This window comes from Carassius gibelio, chromosome A4 (genome assembly GCF_023724105.1).
Source record: "Carassius gibelio isolate Cgi1373 ecotype wild population from Czech Republic chromosome A4, carGib1.2-hapl.c, whole genome shotgun sequence".
In the NCBI taxonomy this organism is placed as follows: domain Eukaryota; kingdom Metazoa; phylum Chordata; class Actinopteri; order Cypriniformes; family Cyprinidae; genus Carassius; species Carassius gibelio.
The window spans coordinates 33314420-33333917 of record NC_068374.1 but is presented as its reverse complement, the minus strand read 5'-3'; the positions used below and the strand labels follow the sequence as shown (position 1 = coordinate 33333917).

The window sequence follows — 19498 nt, the reverse complement described above, 5'->3', positions numbered from 1 at the left end:
AGTATACCCGTAAAAATGGCTAAATGCTGTATAATGCATGCCGGGCCCGTAGTGAGCAATGTCACTTAATAAAGAAACATTACACTCCTGTGCACATATCCATATAGACATATGCAGTCATATTAGTCATATTAGGTGCCCTTGAGCAAGGAACCAAACCCCCAAACTGCTGCCGCAGCATAAAAATGGCTGCTCCGGGTGTGTGTTCATGGTGTGTGTGTTTACTGCTGTGTGTGTGTGTGTGTACTTTGGATGGGTTAAATGCAGAGCATGAATTTTGAGTATGGGTCACCATACTTGGCTGAATGTCACTTCACTTCACACTTATAACATCACCATTTTCCCAATTTTCCGCAAAAAAGTTCAAAAGTTCACATTTTCAGGCTCCCCAAATCCTCATTTGGCTGTCAATCATTTATCAAATGGAAAAATCTTTCTGAGAATGATTTCAACAATATTGTTCATCTGACGTTAATTTAGTTGTAGCGGGGTATTTTTTTATTATTGTGGAATTAGAATGATTATTAAAACTTTATAGTTAAAGGCCTAGTTATTATTTTAGGTGTGAACGTGCCTTTCACCACCAATTAACCAAAAGGTAAAATATTTACAAATTGGTGTGAGATTGTATTGGGTAATTTGTCATAGTCAAAATGCCTTTGGTTTGCATGATTTAGCTGTTCCTTTTCTGTCAGAGTATTTTTAGGTCTTCTCCATGTTCTTGAGTTTAAATTAAGCATTGTCCTTACACAAACCTCTTGAACGCTGCAGTTTGTGGGGCGTGGTTGCCCCGTTCTTGATCTACTGCAGATGTTGCTTGGATTTCACTGTTTGGAATCAGACTTTTTTCTCGACTGGGTGGGGTGTTATCATTTGCGATGCACTGTAAAACACAACATATACATGTATAAAATGGAAAATTGTTTGGAAACTTCAAAGCAGCTGTTAACATAGTAAAGATAATGTCTGCATTTTTTTGGATTGGAGCTCTTAGAAGTTAAGATAAAATCTGTTTGGCGATGGTCGCAGTAATGAATTTCGCCTGACTGATAATGCAAGCCAAAGCTGAGGCGCTGTCATGGATATAGTGGAAAATTTGCTTAGGATATCATAAATGTTGTGGTCTTCTAAGCAAATAGAGTAAGAATTAGCTTTAAACAAGAACTTTGTTGCATGCTATGACTTCAGTATGTAATTTTAGAACAAATTTATAATTCTCCATACATTTGTGATCTGGAACCAAACACGCCAAAAATAATGGGTTTGCTTGTGGAGTAGAGCAAATGTGAAAAGTTGTAAAAGTGGTGCCAACCGATTGTTACAGGTTCCTGTCCAAACATGTTAAATGACATTCACAAGGTTTAAGGTGTCGTTCTAATGTTTGTGTAGGTCACTGAACCAAGTTCTCCCTTGCTGTGATATATGCACTCGCATACATTTCTCACAGAAATCTATCATCAAACTGTTTTCTTCTTTTACTTTGTTGGTCCTCACTTTTGCATTGGTCCACAGCTACACCCTTTCATATGGGTGTACTGCCTTCTATTAAATGCCCCAAACCTATATTTTTTAGATCAGATGGTGGCTTGTACCAACTTTGGAAGTAGTCCATGCTATGATAAATAAATAAGAAAGCTTGCTTATATATGTTGCATACTTATAGAGGTAAGTGAACTTACACTTTAAAAGATTTCCAGCAGTTTTTGCTCTTCAGATAGATAAAACGGTCATATTAAAGTTAAGACTATCACTTATGAGTTAATTAGATGCGCTTGAAACCGTTATTAATTGCCGCCACACTTTATTTGAATTCTGTATTAATACGCCAAGCGGCTGCTATGACGACAGAGTACAGACAAATCATACAATCTATGGTAAAGATTAAAGAACTATTTTACTCGGCGGAAGAATTGTTTGCCATGGTTATTTCTATTCTACTAATACATTATTATTATTATTATTATTATTATTATTATTATTATTATTTTGTGCATTTGTTTATTTTATCATATCAACCCCGCCGTTTATGAAAGAAACGTTATTGAAAATAACACTAATCAGGTACGCAGGTAGGAGACGCAACAGGATTCACTGGATGAGGAACCGCCTTTGTGTGTGTGTGTCTCTCTCTCTTTGTGTGTGTGTGTGTGTGTGTGTGTTTGTGGGTGTGTTCTTTCTAGCCGCTTCGGTTCAGTCTATTAAACAGTTTAGGTTGAAAAGTGTTTGAGAAGGACTCGACCGGTCGCATTTTCCGTGGCGTTTTAAAAGTATTTAAAGTTGAAGTTTCTACACTTCATACGTTTATTAGTTCTAGATCTTACACATTTAGCCAGAAACGGTCAAGTAATTCTGGAATTCGCCGACTGTTTCGTCTTTTAGGAAGCAATAAAGCCGAAGGTGACTCGCGTTCACGTTTCGCGGCGTAGAGTCACGTATCCCTTTGACTTTTTCATAGTTTTTGCGCACATATAAAACCTGTTTTTGGATGTGTCAGAGTTTCTCTTCAAATGTCGTGGACGAGCACAATGAGTAGTGGATACAGTAGTTTGGAAGAGGATTCAGAGGAATATTTTTTCACTGCCAGAACTTCCCTGTTCAAAAAGCCTTCAGTTAAACCCACGAACCTCAAGGTGAATATATTTGCATTATTTCAGTTATCTCAGTTTATTACTTTGTTTGTTTGTTATGGAAGCCTTCGTGGCCTACAATGGCACAACCATGCGTTTCTGTTTCAGATTACAGTCTATATATTTCAATACATATAACGTTACATATGAAGTCTATTAACTTTACAGTGTATATTGGTATGCAGGGGGTATCAGCTGTTCATTTTAAAATTTTGATAAAACCCTTCAAGCTTATATGATTTATAGAGTTTTGAACAATAATTAACATAAGCATGACATACGGAATCCTCTTACTGTTATTTAACATATGAATGTCACAGTATGAGGCAGTTTATGACATTAAGATAATGGCTCTTTTGTGTCAGACTGTATTTAGGAAGTGCTGTTTAAAACAGTGAATGGACAAGATAATTCTACACTCATTTTTATATATATATAGGCTATGAAATAGATTTAGCATAGTATTGCACACTCAACACTAGTTTGTTTTGTTTAATTATGCTTATATATTATATATGCATGATTGTATGCGACTTCTGGTTTGTTTAAAAGCATTACGTCATGTCAAAATGGCTTGGATGTTTATAGAAGTAGGCTCGTCTCAGCTCATGAAAGCTGTTTTGTTTGGTAACTTTCAGTTGGCTGACATCAGCATGCCCATATCAAAGACAACACGGCTAAATATTTTCGTGTCTATAGCCATTATTAAGTTTTGACGTATCAAACTCCAAACTTTTATAATGCGTACGCTGCACATGTGGTGTGAAATGACAATCCATCATGGAAAGTAGCAGCTGTAGAAGGAATTGCTCAAAAAGCAATGAGTCAGTTCCTTAAACAGCCCGGCACATTGCTAAAGCTCACTTCCTCTTACTTCATTCTGACAAAGATGCCCCCCACACCCTCCAAACTATTTCATCATCGGCAAAGCTAACCCAAAATCTGGCTTTGTGCAAGTACGTGCAAGTTACAAATAGACACGTAGTGTCTTCAAAATGTGTGTGCAACATATAAGCGAGCAAAAAAAAACCCTGTACTTCATCTGTTTTGTCACCTCTTGCATGCCACAATGCACTGACCCTGGGAAACAGCTGCAGGGGCAGGCATGCAAAACAGCAGGATCATGGGGGTTTGTGTGGGACATAGTGCTTAGTTCATCGAGAGAAACATTTGGGGGAAGTATGTTGGTAATCAATGGCTTTGGTGACCAACATTCTTTAAAATATCTATTTTCTGAAGAAAAAGGAAAGAAACTCAGCACAGGTTTTGAACAACTTGAGAGTGAGTATTAAGATAGACTTTTCATTTTTGGGTAAACAATCCTTATAAGCAGCCTTTTATCTTCACACTGGAAATGAGAGTGTGAACTGTGCAGTTTTCATGGACCGTGTAGAGGAAAATGCCTGACAGTGTTGAAAAGAGACAGACATTATCTACAGTCTGCAGGCTGTTTTTATAAATCAGAGCCTGACTGAGCAGAAATTAAATTACACAAACAGGCAAAACTTAAAATTGCATGTTGTGGGTGAATACAGAAGCCGCTACTGTACCTGCAGATTATTGCAGTTGTGTGCATGGTTTGTGCTTGACGTAATTGGCCTTGAATATTCAGGCACTGAATGCACAAAGAAACTTAGCTCTGAACTCATGTGAAAGTTTCTCATCCATTGTTTAGAGGTTGTCCTGAGATTTCCGCTTGGCATGTTTCAGCCGTCACATACTGATCAAAGCGCTTTGAGTCATTGTGTCAATTCATTGTTGGGTGATCAGTCAAAATTTGTTCATGAACTCACTGAGCATTAGATGAATACTTTCATGTCAGCCACACTCAGAAATATAAAACAAAATCTCAAGGATGTTAATGTAAACATCTTAAAAGGATTGTTTACCCAAAAATGAAACCTGTGCTGACTCGAATCCTTTGTAAACGCCTGCTTGCTGTGAAATCCAGGCAGAGCTGCCGAGAGAAGAGTATGTGTGCCGGATATGATAATATTCACAGAACTGAAACTAAATGTTTATTTCACACTGCCCATATCTCCTCAAACAAACCAGAATAGACATTTAGTAAAACCAAAACCCTTAACATTTTAAACTAGGATTAGTAGGCCATATTGCAAAGAATGACTGTTTTATAATTAATAATCTGAACATTTAAAGCAGATATTTAGATATTACTAGATTTGAGTAAAGCCTAGCTTGATAAATCTCACAGAACTTTTTAAAAGCATACAATTTCACTACAAAATTCACTCATTAAAAATATACTGTTCTTTAAAATAAAATAAATAATAAAGCCACTTCTTAGGGCCATAAATTAATAACAAAATTCTGCTCAAAATTCTAGTATTTGTTGTACTGCCTTTAATTTATGCTAAAATAAATATACTTTATTAGTCTAATATAAGTATCATCATTATAATTCAGAGAATTACAAAACTTAAAGTAGTACTGTAATGAGTAATCTATTAAAGTAATCTAGTATTGAGAATTTGGTAGTAAAGTGCTTAAATAATATCACTATGCGAATAATCTTTTTGGTCCTGTAAATAGTTTAAATTTATGGAATGTGACCTGGACAAGTTCTGTAATAAATGCTAGTAGTGTCAGAACTTCACATGAGGGAAACTGTTGAGAGAAGGTGTTGTGAAGCGTACATGCTGTTTATACTGCAATCGTGGAGCATAAAACAAAATGTTCTCCAGACATAGCATGTTAAACCACGTGCTGCTCCATTCATACCATGCAATATCTCTTTTTGTACTTCTGTTTTGTCTGAGTTCATGTTTTGTGTTGTGCTCTTGCATCACAGAATGGAAAGGATTCCACTGTGTTTGTTCATCTGTCACGGCTGATTAAGTCACCGTTACATGAACAGATCGACAAGTTTCAACGGTTTCAGATCCTGCATTACACAAAACTTAAGAAATCAAAACAAATGCAGAATCTCACAGAGGTCTGAAGCAATATTTGTTACTGTTTCGGGACTGTTTAGGGAAGCTTCAGAATACAAGGCTCCAGAAGGCTACTCTGTTTGTTTTCATCAGGCTTCAAGTGCAGCTCTATAGAGAGCATTGCCACTTAATCTGATTAGTCCACAAAGTAGCACTGTGCGTCATGGAGGAGTATTTGATTATCGTCCAGGTGTGTGTGTGTGTGTATCTCTGGTCATTCATAATAAGCTGCCTTTCATGATAGAAACATTTTACAGCACCTAACCAATGTCTACACCTAGTTTCCAGCATAAGTAGTTGCATACTATGTCAGTGCATGAACTAAACCCCCTGTCAATCTAATTGCTTGTGTGTTTAAGAGGTCTTTGATTTTCCTCGAGCTTTGAAAATGGGCAGAAAGTTGACATTTACAGACATGTGCGTCCCATTCTCTCCTTCTCACTGTTTGTGTTCACGGCTCTGTTAGACTCATGCGGATCCTCATGTAAAACGTCTGGTTGCAGTCTTTCAGAGAAGAGCTGTAACAGCAGTAAAGAGAAACATAAGGCCAGATGAAGGTAGTTGTTTTTTGGTCTCACGTCGCATGTTACGGTTCATCGGCAGAATGTCACACAAAGCCTCAGTCTAGTCAGCAAATAAACACTCTGGGAGTGTACTGTTGAAGTTTGAATCTATGCAAAAAGAAAGTTATGTTTAAGCAAAAGAAATGTGTTCTGCTTCACATTGCCATTGAATTGGAGCAATGCATCTAGTCTCAAGGTCCCCTTTGCTACATATAAACAACACTCTTTACATTTAACACGTCATGTTTCATGCTATTAGAACTGCAGTGGTTCTTTAGCCCCATTTGCAGTTGTGATGATGAAATGGGTCATTTTTTTTATTTCAGAGAAACTCTGCGCTGTTAAAGATCTCTTGTAAAGTTGTTTTCATTTGTTTTTGTTTTCAGTTAGAGATATGGATCCATCAGGAAATGAGCTTAGACTCCAGAGCTTTCCTCAAGTGTTGTTGCTTCCTGGATTTCATTAGATCTAACTGTTGGCAGTTTTGTTCAGGCACCTTAATCTGGTTAAATATTTGTTGCAGCTTCCATTATATCATTTAAAAAAACCTAAAGTCGCTTTAGTCCTTGCATCTCTGTTGACATCAGTCTGTATATATAACTTTCATGTTGTTGTTGTTTGAATGAAATTGTTCACTAGAAAAAAGGTGCAAAGTTTGGTGAATGTGAGTTTAAAACTGGAGTGCTCTGGTCACATGGCTGCACCTGTCATGTGACACATCGGATCTCAATGTCTTTCTTTGAAATCATTCCTCTGGAATGACATCATTGCTGAACACTGCAGTAAATGTATCATATATCCTTGTGAACAAAGATCCTTCTTATTCTTCTTATCATCTGTATCAGGATAATTTAGTGTTAGATTCATGATATGTTTGGTGTAAAATCCTACTGTTTTTTTTTGCTAGGTTATGATAAGATGACTGTGCCAGATCTGGTACACTCTGGGGTCATTTTTATCTCAAGCAAACTTGTGCAGAGAGGACATCCTGTTAATGATAAATTTGAAAGACTCTGTTGTTTGTTCTCCAACTGCAAATTAGCTGGACATGACTCTGAAGGGCTTTCAGGCTAACAGAGGCCTATTTGACGTCACGTATCTTCCCCTTTGGCCTATATTTATTTATTATTAGTATATCAGATTTGGCACTGGATATTCTCTGGCTTGTGATTTTCCAGTATATTTCAGCTTTGAGTGGCATCTCATCAATCAGTAACAACAGATGAGCACCAGCCATAAAGTTTAAAAGTTTTTCCTCTTTCTTTCTCAGTTCCTCAGAGCTCTGGTGAGTGGGTAGATTTCCTAAGAATATTATGACCTGTGATGTCATACAGTGAGGTTATATTTCAATGGTCTCTGAGATCAGTGAAGATCAGTACTCCCATCTGGCCTGACAGGTTTGTTATGATCAATTGAGTCGCCGCGGTGCGTCAGACAGCTCCACTTCCTCTTTGCGAGAATCAACCCCAGATCGTATTTAGCTTTGTACAGTGCAGGAAGGACAAGTCCTTTTGGTTTGTATAGGACTCAAGTTCCCTTATTTTTCTTAAGGAGTTTTCTTTGCAGGATAGAGTAACATACTTTTTGTCACAGTAGAGATGTCTTCAGTTGCAATCAAAACAAACCACACCCAGTTTTATGGTTCAACTCTTATCTTATGTTATCATTAGTCTTTAAGCTTATCCATAAGTCCTAAGTCAGACAGAGACATCTTCTTGGGAATATTGTGAAGTACCTACAAAAATGGTCTAGAATGGTACAGATTCTTTGTTGAAAACTCTTTGAAACCAAGCTGTCAGTCAAGTGACTATCCCAGCAGAGCTTTATGACATCAGGGTGGAAATTGCTGGAAGGCATCGGCCAAGTTTTCCAATGAAAGCAGGTTGCAAGTGTCCTTGTGGGGCTCTTGTGTTATTGTTGGCCTGTCTGTAGGGGACAGCAATAGTGGAGATGAAAGGTCTTTTTTTTATGTTCCACACACACCTAGTGCCGTTTAAGCATGTCTGGGTTGCGTAATATACATTACGGTACTTTTTCTTGTTCCCTTGGCATTCCTTGTAGACATAAACAGAGCTATGAAATTTTATCTAATTTGTAGGTGGAAGTTTGGAGAATATTGAGGGTTAATGGACAATGACTGTTTGGCGTGATGAGCATATGTGTACATTCCCTTGTGAGGTGATGTTAAAGAGCTCATAACGAAAGGTCCCATGAGTCATAGACCACTATGGTATATAACCTCATGAATTATGCTGTTTGCGAAAGTACCAAAATATCAGTTTGGAGCAAAACAGTTATTCTTAGTTTCTGTATACAACACGGATGCCATTGTGGGTCAGTTTCTTACTGCGACTGGGCTTAACAGTCCCTGTTTTGCCTCTTCAAAGCTCTGCCAAAGTATACTTCGGCAGTCCACATTCTACGGCTGTGTGTGCATTGTCCTTGTGACACAGTGTTCAACATCAGAAGTGTCCGCAGAAGTCCGTGCGCACGGTCCACGTGTAGCCCAATTATTGCTACCACGCAGACGGTCTGCGTGCAACACCTCAGGCGTGAGGTGAATTTTGAGACTGAATCTACGGCTGAGTATACTTTGGAGGCTGCATGAAAAGTGAAACGTACCTGGGCCTTGAGCAATGCAACTCAAAGTCACTTAAAGTGAAGTGACACACAGCCAAGTATGGTAAGCCATACTCCGAATTCGTGCTCTGCATTTAACCCGTCCAAAGTGCACACACACAGCAGTGAACACACACCCGGAGCAGTTGGCAGCCATTTATGCTGTGGCGCCCGGGGAACAGTTGGGGGTTCAATGCCTTGCTCAAGACTCGAACCCACTACTCTAGGGTTAGCAGTCAAACTCTCACCTAGGATGTCATATAGACCTAGGATGGCTTGATATTTTTCTTAAAAAAATGTTTTGATTAGCTTCAGGAGGTCTTCATTAAAACTCCCCAGAGCTGTATGGAGCACCTTTTTCATGATGGAATGGTGCAGTTTATTGGACTTCTATTGAAAGTCCAATAAACTATTGAATATCACCCGTTCACTGCCATTTATGAAGCTTGGAGTCATATACACCTAGGGTGACTTGAGGGTGAGTAAATCATGGAAATGTTTGGGTGAACTAGCCCTTCAACTTTTAAATCCAAAAGTTACAAGAGAAGATTCCAGTATATAATATAACAATATTTTTGTTTTATAACATGAATGAAGTGTTTTTAGTGATGTGCCCAGTCGATGAGTGTTCACCAAGCTTGCAACGAGTTGCTTGGTGGTTTTCACTCCTGTACTCTTGTTGGCCATGATTTCTTGTGTTTTGACTATTCTACGATCACATCATGCAGTTTGGTCTGCCCACTGTCCTGCTGAGTAGGATGCCACACAGAAAGCTCATTTTTATGCCTTTAGTTGTCAGACAATCACCCAGTCACTGGAGTACAGTGTTTGGTTTGCAAAAGGATATTGACCTTTTCTACTGCTTGCTGCAGCAACTCCATTAGCTGAGGAATGTTTTGGGGAGGAAAGGTGTGGTGGCCAGGGACTTCCTGTGGGGGGTATGGGGAATGAAGGGGAGTTTTATTAAGGCTTGCCGATCAACGTACATTGGCAAGCAAAATGTTTTGCGGTCATTATAGGCGTGCTCAAAAATCCCCTGCAAAAGTTTAGCTTAAAATAAAGCAGGTTGACTTTCGATTGTCTTGTAGGCAGAACCTTTTGGAATTTGTCTGATCGTCAAGATCGTTTAACTGATATCAAGTGCTTTATCCGCATTAGTCAAGAGCTGAAAAACCAGTCTGGTCACACCACATGTGTCCTGCTCCCTTTATGTTGAGTATGTCATGAACACCAAGTGTGACAGGACTCGGGTAGCACATGATTCAAAATGAGGAACAAAACCCCTGACATTACCACACACCACACCCTCCGGTTTTGCTTAACCACTCACCAAGGACACCATGGGGCCTACACAGTGCAGTTTACCTTCTTCATTAGATGTTTTGACTAATTTTCCTTCAAAATACACTTGATTTATCTCTCACCAAGTAGAGACGGTCTGGTCGGACCTCAAGGATACCTTTAACCTGTTCTTCTTGTTCCCTGTCCTCTTTCAATGTGTTGAACAAGGCCACAAGATCTCTCACAGCAAAGGGAGGTAGAGCTGCTTTTTCTGTCACATTACCTCATCAGGCTGGTGTTTATTTTGCCTTTTTCACGCTCTGTTGTGTAGAGGCATCCGTGTTAACCCTGTTCTTCCTGGTTTAGTTCTTTAAACGTTGCTCTTGGTGTCTATTTTCCCAAGCATTGCGTCATCAGTACCTTGACAAAGACAGATAAACCGCAACTCTGGTTGGACTACTTTGATAAAAGACATTGTTGGGGCATTAAGTCTCACTTTACTCTGTGGGCACCAATCAAAGTTTACAGGACTGGCATGCATATTTTAGCTTGGCTAATGAACAACACTCAAGAGAACTGATGAAGGCCACATCACTGAACCTATAGGCGGCAAAGCTGATGTGGTGAGCTGCAATTCCTTACATGCACTCAACATCTCAAAAGGCCCTGCTGAGATGCTCTTTGCCCCTGGTTTACAAAGCTCTCACTAGCTTTTATTGTGGTGAACAGGGATTTAATGGGCTCTCAGCTTGTAGTTAATTGGTCTGATCTGAACACATGACCGAATCCTTTATAGGAAAGTCTGGGAGTGTTGTTTATTTGCATTTGTGCTTGTGAAGTATTTCCAAAGTACTGGAAAGATTAATCTCATTCATAGAAGATTTGTTTTATCATAAGGTCTCATTTAGATAAGGATGGTTGTGAGAACAATATAGACATAGGTTTTATTTATCATTCAAACTTTCTTTTCAGTATCTTTTCAGTATCATAAGCCACCTGTCCAAAACAGTCTAGATATCTAGTTGATGCACTAGTTAAGCAGCTGGTACTGGGTTAATCTGTTTAGCATTGCCCCATTCAGTGCTATAAGTGTGTTAAGGCCAGGTTAAGGATGTAAATAACCCTTACTAAAGCAAAGTAGCACAGGAATGGATTTATGAGCAAATGGACAGTTCTTCCATACTAACTTCAGGATAGTTGACTAGTCTCACTAGTGAGCATGGGAAAAACAGTCTCTGAGAATTAGAAACTTTAAATATAGTTATTTATTTAGAGGTATTTAGTTGTCAGTTATCATAATGCAAGTCTGAACCTAGTGTAGAAAGAATAACACAATTATTATATCATGTTTTTTAAAATGTGTAGTAGTACTATTGTATCCCTAATACAACAGCAGCAAAGTAACGGAAATATGTTTATTCTCAGAGCTTTAGGGCTTTATTATAAACTTAGGAATTCTAAAAGGTGTTTAGCCTTTAAGTAGATGTTTTTCTAGGCATGAGTCATTCACTGTAATGTTCAATAACAATGAGCGCAACACAAAACCTCCTGTTATTGCAAACACTCCAGTCAGTCTTGGCCCGTGCAGGAGGGGAATTACGACTGTCTTTAACAGTTCACAATATTCAGCCTCTGGACTGTTAGCTAAGACAGCTTTGTCCGTCAACGTGTTGTCACGTTCAGCCCAGGACTGTTCCCTTATAAGGGGATCTATGCTTTTGTTTTGAGCTTGGAGTGCTCATGAAAGCGAATCAGCTTGTTGGTGATATGACCATGTAAGACCAAAGTGCACTGCACACGTTTCATATAATATTCTGTCGGTGGTAGCTTTTAAGAGCTGTATTGTTTCAAGAAAGTGCACTATTATAACCACTTAAAGGGATCTTGTAATTGTCATGTAATTGACTGTCAAAGGACAAGATGCATTTAAATATTAGATAAATGCATCAGATTAAAACATCGAAAATGTAGTTATTTGGGTATTCTGCATGCGTCATCTGAGAAGTATAGTGATTATCTGAATTTGACACGTGGATGTCACGAGTTTTGGGTCCCCGCATCAGAAACAGGCTCATGACAAAGAAGCCTTTGTTTTGAATGGCTTCATAATTCAGCAGTTCTGGAGTCGTACTTCTTCTGCTGTCAAAACGAGCTGCGAGGCTGACCTTTCTGCTTGCTAAATTCTTCTATTCACTGTCTGTGTTTCAGGATGTGGAGAAAGAGAAAGAGCTGCGCACTCATCTCACTTGTGAGGACATCAGACAGAAGGTCGAGCAGTACAACACAAAGTCACGTGACCACTTTAAAATGACACTGGTGAGTTAACGGCCAACCTTCATCATCCGCTAATAGACCAATAAAAATGAATCGTGAATCGAATTACTAGTTCTTTAACTAATACTGATCTCTGAAAAGACCTTTTTCAAGAGAGGTGTGTTGTCTGGACTTGACTGAGCCACCATGACACCAATGCTTTGTAGTAGTCGTGTATGTGAGCTTCTACTCATTAAGGGTCCATGGTGTCTCGGATCATTAAGTGTAAGGCTTGTGTTTCAGTAGGGTTGTGTGTCAGTGTGGTGGAGTTTCAGAGGAGTTTGTGAGCTGTAATTACACCCCCCGTGTCTCGCCTGTAGCCTGCAGACACGGCTACCATTTGAAATAATGAGCTTACAGACAGAAGAAGCTCATCTGAGCTCCATCTGGACTGAGTCAGATACCACAGCAAGATGTGTTCAACAGCTTTTAAGAAACTGCTTTGAAACTGAAGCTTGTCAAACTATAAGCTACTTGAAATTTTAAGCAGTTTAAAAAACGGTTAATGACACATTTTAAAGTTATTGGAGTGTCTTATTCATAAAACCAAAACTGTATTTATTTGGCAGAGAAGAACTAATTGAATCAAGATTGAATTAAATTGTGTTTAATCATTACATTGTCTTTTTAGAGCTGCTTTACAGCCGAAATATTATGTAATCATTTCATAATTTAAATACATATATAAATATCTATTGTATAAAGTCTATAAGTTAATTGAATCAAAATTTAACTTAATTGAGTTGAATAATAAAACTGGTATTTTTAACTGAAATTATAATTAATTTTTTAGTATTATACTATTATTTTCTAATCACTGTGAAGCTGCTTTGAAACGATCTGTATTGTATAAATCGCTATAAAAATTTACATGACCCACAAATTTACTTTAAATGCAATTAAAATATATATAAAAAATATACACTGTAACAAAACATGTAGAACTGAATTAAATTAATTTTGAGTATTTTTCTAAAAAATAAAAAAAGACTTTCAGTGACAACTCAACAAATGATTCAGTGTTTTGAATCGGTTCATGTAAATGAACTACCTGAAAGAAAATGATTCGCTGAAATGAATCGGGCTTTCTGAAAATTACTTTAGAGTTGAAATCTTAAAAAAAAAAAAAAATGATAGTTGTCCAGAAATGTCCAAAAAAAACACCAATGTAGCATTTTCTCACACTGAACTGCTGCTTACTTGAAAAAAATAGACACTTATTTAGCTACAGTTGATCATTAATGTCTTTTATGTTTTAATCATAATGTCTGTTTTTGTCTTTCCTTTGTCTCTGTGCTGCAGAATACTAACGGCATGTACACAGGCTTCATCAAGGTTCAGTTGGACCTGCGGAGGCCCATCACAGTGAAAGGAGGCGGGCTAGGTGGGGTCAAAGGTCAGGAGGCGTTTTACCTTCCGCGTGGCTCCGTAAACACCCTGCACATCAGCAGCACCAACACTGTGCGGCAGGTGATCGAAGCGCTGCTGAGAAAGTTCACCGTGGCCGACAACCCCGCCAAGTTCGCCTTGTTCAAACGCTTCAGCAGAGAAGACCAAGGTGAGATTCAGAAATGCATCACATGTGTGTGTGTACAGTAATAACTCAGGGTCCCCTAGTGTATACAGTACGTGTTCTGACAGGACCAGATGTATTCCTAAAATAGGTCAATCTGGGGAACACGTGTGTATTTCTGGACGCACTCGCACATTCAGGACAGGCCTGTTAGTCTGTATGCTAGTGTAGTGTAAACACATACACAACAGCTGATGGAAACCTGTTAAATGCTATTGGCAGATACTATACAGACCCGTTCCCCACATTTCAATGCCATACAGGGATCTTCTGCGCTGGGGATGGTCAGGACAGTCCACTACTGAGTTTACTAGTAGTAAATATTGATTTTGAGTAGTTCTTTGGCTTTATACATCAAACAGTGGATCACTAAGACGCTCAGCATTGGTTTTGCTCTAAAAATGTCAATGTTTGTAATCGATCTCACTGCTTTGACGGACCCCGGCCACTGTCTGAGCCCCCGCTGACATCACACACACATAAACACACACACAGCAGGAAACCATACACACATATGGCTCAGTGATTTTAAGTACCTGCTTTCGTAATTAACAGTATGCGCTGGGCTGGAATGTGCTCTGACTTATGTGAAAGAAATGAATCATTAAAAGATTCGACTCATAAGAGTCATTCATTCGTGAATCAGACAAGACTGCTCTGCATATTCTTTTTGCATACAGAAATGAATAGAAAGTAGAAATTATTTTTCTTTATGCAGTATTTAATTTTCTAATACTACAAATCTAAAACTAAATGACTTAAACATCAGGCATTATCATTTTTTTTTTACCTTATTTTACCTTATTTAAAAAATAAAAAAAAATCTGTCCTTTAAATACATTAATCAGTAGATACATATTTACGATTTCTTATTGTTTCTTAATGGTTTTTGGTTTTCTGTATATATTTTCTATATAATACAATTCTTTATTTCATATTCTCTATAGTGCTGTACAATGCACTTGTTTAAATATACTGCACTTTCTAAAGTCCATATAATGTAATTCATATAATATTACTTGAACATACTGCACTTCGAAATACAAAAAAAATTACTGCAAAGTCAGATTTACACTACTGCTTGATTTATTGCTTTATCCAGACTTTTTATTTATTCATCTTATTCAATTCAGACTGCAAATGTAAAACAAAATTACTCAAACTTTATCATTGAAAAAAAAATCTTGATACTACCTTACTTAAAAAAGGAATTATTTTTAAAATTACTTTTAAGTAAATCCCACAATTATTCATTTATCCATGCTATTTCTTTTATTTGTTTCAGTATTTTATATTAAAAAAAAAAATTCAAGATTGCATTTTTTTGAGTATATTGTTTAGACTACTGTCTAATGTAATTATTTTAATGTACTGCATTTTTTTACTGATCCAAATACAAAAATAAAACCGCAAACTCATTCTGTTGCCGTGGTGCAGTCTATTCAGTCACACAGCTTGATTTATTGGATGAACTGAGCATCGTAGTCCTATGGGGAGCAATAACGCTCATCTTCAGATATTTTGTAGGAGAGTGAGTATTTGCTGAGGCCACCGTGAGAGATCTCCAGCACACACTAGGAGACAGATATGTGACACACTGTGTTTCACAGCTGGGTTTCATGCATGTAATGGGGCTCTTAAACAGCCCGTCTAGACAACTTGAAGAAATGCTACAGTTGAGGCGCTGATAAACTCCCATCTCAGAGCTCATTACAGACACAGACAGACCCTCATGTGTGATATCACAGCGGTACGGCATATAAAAGACCATGAATCAACCGCATTCGTGTAGACATAATAATGGCTCTTCTTGTTCTGATTAACCGCTGCTGGAGGCAGAAGGAAACCCCATTAAACAGGAAGTGAGATGAGAGATTCCTCAAGAATGAAGAAATACAGGTCTGCGGACTTTAGCGCACACTAGGTGGAGGAAAATCTCCCTTAATGCTTGAGTAAACTCTGTAGTTTCAGAAAATTACCTTTTGTTCCTGATATGAGGTTGTGTGCTTCCTTTTTCATGCTTAAAGTTTGTTTTTGCAGTGAATTTCAGTGGTGATGTTGTTTGGTGTGTCTTCCTCTTTGTGGTGTGTCAGGACTTTATTAAAGAGTACCTGATTCAGGGCTACATTTAAAGTCGAGCAGCTGTAATTGACATGAATGTCCTTTTCAACTTTTCAGAGAGGGTCTCCGTTATTACTGTTATCATGATGAAACCCTAAGAGAAGTTTTATTTCTAAAGTCATCCTCTTCAAACGGTTATAGCTCCTAAAAAGTCTCAACACATTTCCAAATGTGATATTCACGATGCATTCCTAAAGACACACTGACACCAAGAACAGTGAGAACATCAATGCATGATAATATTGTTTATTATGAGCGCACACTGCGTTTTTGTCGTCTGCTGCTTTAAATCCTCAAGCTCGTTAAAGTGGAGTGGATTGCCTGTGTTTTTATCATTCATCAGCTAGAAAAAGTTAGTACAATTGCAAGAACAATATCATTTGAATGTGGACTCAGTTATCAAAACTTCATAGATTTAATTTATGAATTATCGTCTTTGGTGTGCTTTTATTCTTGCCTGATAGTATTGATTTTTGCTATGTGTGTGATAACAATAGTGTGTGTTGTGTGTGTGTGTGTGTGTGTGTGTGTGTGTGTGTGTGCAGTGTACACCTGTAAGCTCTCGGAGGACGAGCACCCTCTCTTCCTGCGTCTGGTGGCGGGACCCAGCACAGACACACTCAGCTTCGTCCTGAAGGAGCAGCAGACCGGTGAAGTCCTGGTGAGCATTTGATTTTGGTTCCTATCTGAATCTTACATTAATTAAAACAAGCAATCATGACACGCATCTTCCTCTCGTTCACCAGTGGGACGCCTTTTCCATCCCCGAGCTGCAGAACTTCCTTCGTATTTTGGATAAAGAGGAACAGGACCAGATGTGCTCGATAACCAGACGCTACAATGCCTACAGAGAGAAACTGGAGGAGGCCATGAGAGCGACGGGCGGCCCTGGATAAAACCAGCATGTTATGAGAAGGAACTGTAGCACTGCTGCCTCTAGTGCTCACTGTGTGTAATGAACACACACCCAGTCTCAGAAACTCAGAGGACAGCACTGAGCTCCCAGAATGCACCTCAGGTGCCATATTTACCCATCCACCCTCTTTCACACTTTCAGTTGTTTCTCATGTTCTCTGTTCTTTTACCTCTTGTGAAAGATGCAAACGTGAAAATCAGATTAGTTTTTTTAATTTAATTGTTGAATGCTGTGGTTTGTACATATTTCTGTTTGTTTTAATTTATGTGGGCGATTTTTATTTTTTATTTTACTAAGAGTCTTATTTGTTTTTTAAATATACTAAGTGTCCAGAAACTGAGAAACTGGTGGGATTGGTCATTTATGATGTTATATTTTAGATTAAATACAAAATGACTCATAACGTGCCCTACCAAAGAGAGTGTTGATGTGCTGTTGACAAAATGATGATAACCTGCTGGCCACACGAGACCCAACGGACAGGAAGCGCATGTTTGTGGACGTGAAGATTGAATGTGGGGATGTAGGGACAGGAAATGAGGACTAAAGCAATGTCATAATCATCGGTCGCTGCTAATCGGATGGCTTAAATGCAAATAAAAACCTTTTTAAATCAGAGAAAAAGCAAGCATTCTTAGGTGATGTGCTGGAATCGGAAGATTGAGGAAGTTGGCGAAGGAGCATTAGAGGATTTTAGAAAGTGTCATGCAGCAGATCTGACTGATGTCGGTCAAGGTCAGATGGTCTTATTCAGTGAATTATAGGTCGTGATGGCCTCAAGTTTAGTGACCAGGGCATTTGCTGTTCACCTTTTGTCATCAGCCCTGGAGAATGTTTTAAAGAATAAAGAAATGACTATACAAGTAATGAAGATTGTTTTGAAGCTACGGCCTGGAAATAGATTTAAGCTATTTTTTTCTTTCTTTTTTTTTTGTGTGAATATAATGTATAATCACACTGATCTGATTTACTGTACCAAACGTTAATTTCACGTGCATTTCTGCATAGCATGAAGATGTAGCTGAAACTGTTACTGTTGTGAGGTACAGTAAAATAAATGCAGACAGTGCTTCTTTGTCACAGCACAGAAGGTCGACATTGATGACGGGGTTTGAAATGATACTTGTGTATCAGGAGGTGATTTAATATTTATACACATTTATATTTCTATATGCTAGTGCTGCATGACGGTTTTCTGATTGGTACTGCAACATTGTTGTCTATCGTGATACATGCATAGCGAGGTAGCGGCACCTTGTGGTCAACTGATGTAACTACATCTCTGCAGTCTTATTCTCACCTGTGCCAGTTCATTCGATTATTTTAGACAAAGATTGTGTGCTTTTTTTAAAAAAGATTTATTTCTTTATTATCCGTTTTGTAACCTTTAACCAAAGATCTAGATAAAATGCATAGTTTAATTTAAGTTTGATGTAAATTGCCTGGTGCAATCAGTTCTACACCTCAATAAACTGAGGTTAAATTACAGTATCTGTCTTGTCTGATGGTTTTACCAGGGCAACTTTAATTCTAAACACTGGGGTGAATATAAATTGGAGTAATTTAGTGTAAGTGTCGTGTGAATATAGCATCATGACCGTCTCAATATATGCAATTGAAGAGGATAATGATTTTTGGGCACTTTGTTTTAATTCAGGGAATTATTTTTATTTTTGTTTTATTTTTGTCTTCATCAGATGCCTTATTGTCTTCCACGGTTTTAAAACGGTATTGCATCTAGTGGAAGCTCAGTTATGTTTTATTGAAGTGTTTTTTTTTTTTTTTTTTTTATTATAGCTGTTTCAGTACTTGATTTTTTTTCATAAACAAGCTTTTGTTTGTAGAGTAAGACTGTGAATGAATGTTAAACTGTATTCGTGTAGTAAAGGAGTGTGGATGTGAGTAAACTGCTTGAGTAATTCTGAGCATGTGTTATATTAATTCATGCATATTTAATGGCTGTTTTAGGAAATCACAGGCCAGAGCTGTTGATCTGTCTGTTTAACAGCATAGTTAGAGTTTGCTCACAAAAAACACTCCGCATTTGCCAAAACTTCTCATTTTGTTCCACAGTTTTAAGTTACATGCATATTTTGTGGAAGTTTATGATATAAGTTTCATACATTGAACACTGTTTTTGAAAGGTTTAGACTAAATATCTATTTTTAGAATCCAAATGAATCCCAGTTGTCATGCTTTTTTTTTATTTTTGAGGGTTTGTATTGTCACCGATTGTGGCCTTTCTTGTTAAAGACCTGGTTTCTCTAAATAAAAGTTTCAGGAAAAGTTAGCCAATTCACTGCATTTGTCATCTTGTGTGTGAAGAGAAACTTGCTCACTGTCCGCTTGGATCATGCTGTAAAAATCCACTCAAGAAAACTAGATCTGACTTTTGACATGGTCGTTTGCCGACTCTTATGAGGGTCGACCCTTGAACTGGAGAGAAGACATTGCTACATTCCAGCACAGGGTCTGTAAACCTCAGAGTTGACACAAAAACATTTTGTGTCATCATCAACTTGCCAGAATTA

At 38.0% G+C, this 19498-nt stretch overlaps 1 protein-coding gene across 2 annotated transcripts in view; it reads left to right on the top strand.

The window, feature by feature from the left end:
- The window catches only part of LOC127978361 (ras association domain-containing protein 3), a 37569-nt gene extending 18312 nt beyond the window's left edge, over positions 1-19257 (top strand). The window contains exons 1-5 of one of the 2 annotated variants that reach the window (XM_052583196.1): positions 2082-2630; positions 12253-12360; positions 13660-13915; positions 16597-16712; positions 16798-19257. In XM_052583196.1, the coding sequence (XP_052439156.1) occupies positions 2508-2630; positions 12253-12360; positions 13660-13915; positions 16597-16712; positions 16798-16947 (753 nt within the window). In that variant the 5' untranslated portion in view covers positions 2082-2507 and the 3' untranslated portion in view covers positions 16948-19257. Of the gene's footprint in view, positions 1-2081; positions 2631-12252; positions 12361-13659; positions 13916-16596; positions 16713-16797 lie in introns of those variants that run through there. The other variant, XM_052583195.1, reaches the window with a different exon arrangement.
- The last annotated feature ends 241 nt before the right edge of the window (positions 19258-19498 follow it).